Source organism: Sander vitreus, unplaced genomic scaffold (genome assembly GCF_031162955.1).
Source record: "Sander vitreus isolate 19-12246 unplaced genomic scaffold, sanVit1 ctg154_0, whole genome shotgun sequence".
NCBI classification, from domain to species: Eukaryota; Metazoa; Chordata; class Actinopteri; order Perciformes; family Percidae; genus Sander; species Sander vitreus.
The window spans coordinates 617,501-620,000 of record NW_027595402.1 but is presented as its reverse complement, the minus strand read 5'-3'; the positions used below and the strand labels follow the sequence as shown (position 1 = coordinate 620,000).

General features: G+C 44.3%; 1 protein-coding gene across 1 annotated transcript in view; it reads left to right on the top strand.

Annotated features, from left to right (window-relative positions):
- Positions 1 to 772, top strand: part of LOC144513210 (uncharacterized) — a 7,334-nt gene extending 6,562 nt beyond the window's left edge. Inside the window, exon 6 of the mRNA XM_078244204.1 lies at positions 714 to 772. Within this exon, the coding sequence (XP_078100330.1) occupies positions 714 to 772 (59 nt within the window). The remainder of the gene's footprint in view (positions 1 to 713) is intronic.
- Positions 773 to 2,500: the final 1,728 nt, after the last annotated feature.

The window sequence follows — 2,500 nt, the reverse complement described above, 5'->3', positions numbered from 1 at the left end:
CACACACACACACACACACACACACACACACACACACACACACGTCACACGTACACACATAGCACACACACACACACACACACACACACACACACACACACACACACACACACAGGGATCCGCTGCTCCTGTTGTTCTTGAGGAGATCTTTGAGTGTTGATAACCGTCTCATGGGAGAGAATCACGTAGTGAGTCGGCGTTTATCATTGGCGGGTTTGCTCGCCGTGTAATATGCAATAATAAAAAATATGACCCTGTCAGTCAGAGCGGAGGGATTTACGGACACGATCCAAATGAAATAAGCCTCGTTATTATCATCCTTCAGATAGCTGCTACAGACCAGTTCTAACCAGCACAAACTCTTTTACACCCAGCGCACTGACTCTACTAAATAAACACTTTTGGGGAATTTGTTCAGTTTAGTTCGCCTGCCCTATTGTTGTTATTGTTATTATTATTATTATTACATTTTAATGATTGTCTTTACAGTGTACTGTCTCTGTATGTGTGTTATGGATTCCTGCTGAAGTGAACTGACTGAACACTTCTCGTCTACAGTCACAGAGGAGTTCGCCCATAATAACCTCCAGAGGGACTCGTCATTAGTAGATCTTGGAAGTGCACGGAAGAAATAAAAAAGATTTATTTCCATGAATCGCTGAGCAATATATTAAACTCTTTCTCTCTGTTTTTTTTGTGTGTGTTTCTCGCAGAAACCAAAGCCAGCCTGAGCAGAGATCAGACCACAGGTTGCTCTTACTTCTACAGGTAACACCAAACACCGACTGACCTTTAGGCAGTGGTTCCCCTCGGTTGGTGGAGGATAGTTGGGCATATTTGGCGGAGGGGTTAAGGAGTCTTTCCTAAAAAAATAAATAAACGAGATGTTAATCCTTAAAAGAAATATGCAATTTGACATCATATTGGACCGTTTTTTTCACCATATCTGTGTCAATAACATTGGAAAAGCTGGAGCAGATAATAATAGGACAAAGTCCAACTACAATCATTAGATCTGAGAAAAGTCTTTTAGTGAGTTTGATGCTTTTTTCACCGTTTTTTGTGCTTTTTTTCTTCGTTTTAGGCGTTTTTTTTTTCATTTTGCAGTTTTTTTTCATTTTGCAGTTTTTTTTCCGTCGTTTCAGGTGCTTTCTTCGCATTTTTTTCGTTTTTTTTTTTTTTGCGCTTTTCGAACACAGCTACTATTTCTTAACCCGGTGCTCCGACTTTGCCAAGCAACCAGCAGAGGCAGGTGCTTTCAAAAGCGACATCGTTTCTCTGTTAGCGGTGGGCGGATCGATCCAAATATCGATAATATCGAAACCAACGTTTGTATAGATATTGATCAAATGAGATCGATACTTCAATACTTTCGATAGTTTCAGCTTCTCTCCGGTATGCACCGCTGCGGTTTCATCAAAGAGGCGACCTGGCTGTCTGTGTCAGTGCCGCTCCCGTCACAGCGCAGAGCAGGCGCACTTTGCTCCTCCTCCCCCCTCTTGTGATTTGACGTTGTACCGTCACATGACTCAGCGGCGGCCAGCGGCACACACACACACACACACACACACACACACACACACACAAGCAGAAGAACGGCCGAGAGGAAGAAGAGCACCGTGTGGCTATATTTTCAGGCCAAAAATGAAACGACGGCAAGCTGTATAATTTGTAAAAAAAAAAAAAAAAGGCTGTAAGATACAGTGGTAACTCAACAAATGTATACAAGCAGATGAACATTCTGTCTTTGGTTTTAACTTATTAATAATCCAAATGTAAAATCACAAAACACTAAGGGCCCTATTTTAACGATCTAAGCGCACGGCGTGAAGCGCCTGGCGCTGGTGCTTTTAGGGCGTGTACGAATCCCCTTTTGATAGTTTCACGGCGGAAAAAAGGGTCCGTGCGGCAGGCGCATGGTTCAAAAGGGTTGACCTTAGTGTCTTCATTAATCAGAGGTGTGTTTTGGGCGTAACATGCAATCAACCAATCAGAGATCATCTCCCGTTCCCTTTAAAAGCCAGGCGCGTTTGGACCTTGGAGCATTGCTGTTATGATGGAGGATCTGCACCGTAATATTATTATTTGTAATCTTCTGCATGTGTGTGTGCTGCTGTGCGTCCCTGTGTGTGTAACAAGCATAGTGTGCGTGCGCTGTGCACGAGCCTAGGAGCATTTTACTAATGCTCTGTTAAAATAACAATGAAATGCTGCGTTATTGACTTTAGACCAGGTTTCTGTTGGTCAATGGTGCCATCACTTCCCGCTGCCTCAAGATAGCAATATGCCCAGAATGCACCTGAACACACCTCCCTGTAAGACCAGCACGCCCAGAATGCACCTGAACACACCTCCCTGTAAGACCAGCACGCCCAGAATGCACCTGAACACACCTCCCTGTAAGACCAGCACGCCCAGAATGCACCTGAACACACCTCCCTGTAAGTCCAGCACGCCCAGAATGCACCTGAACACACCTCCCTGTAAGACCAGCACGCCC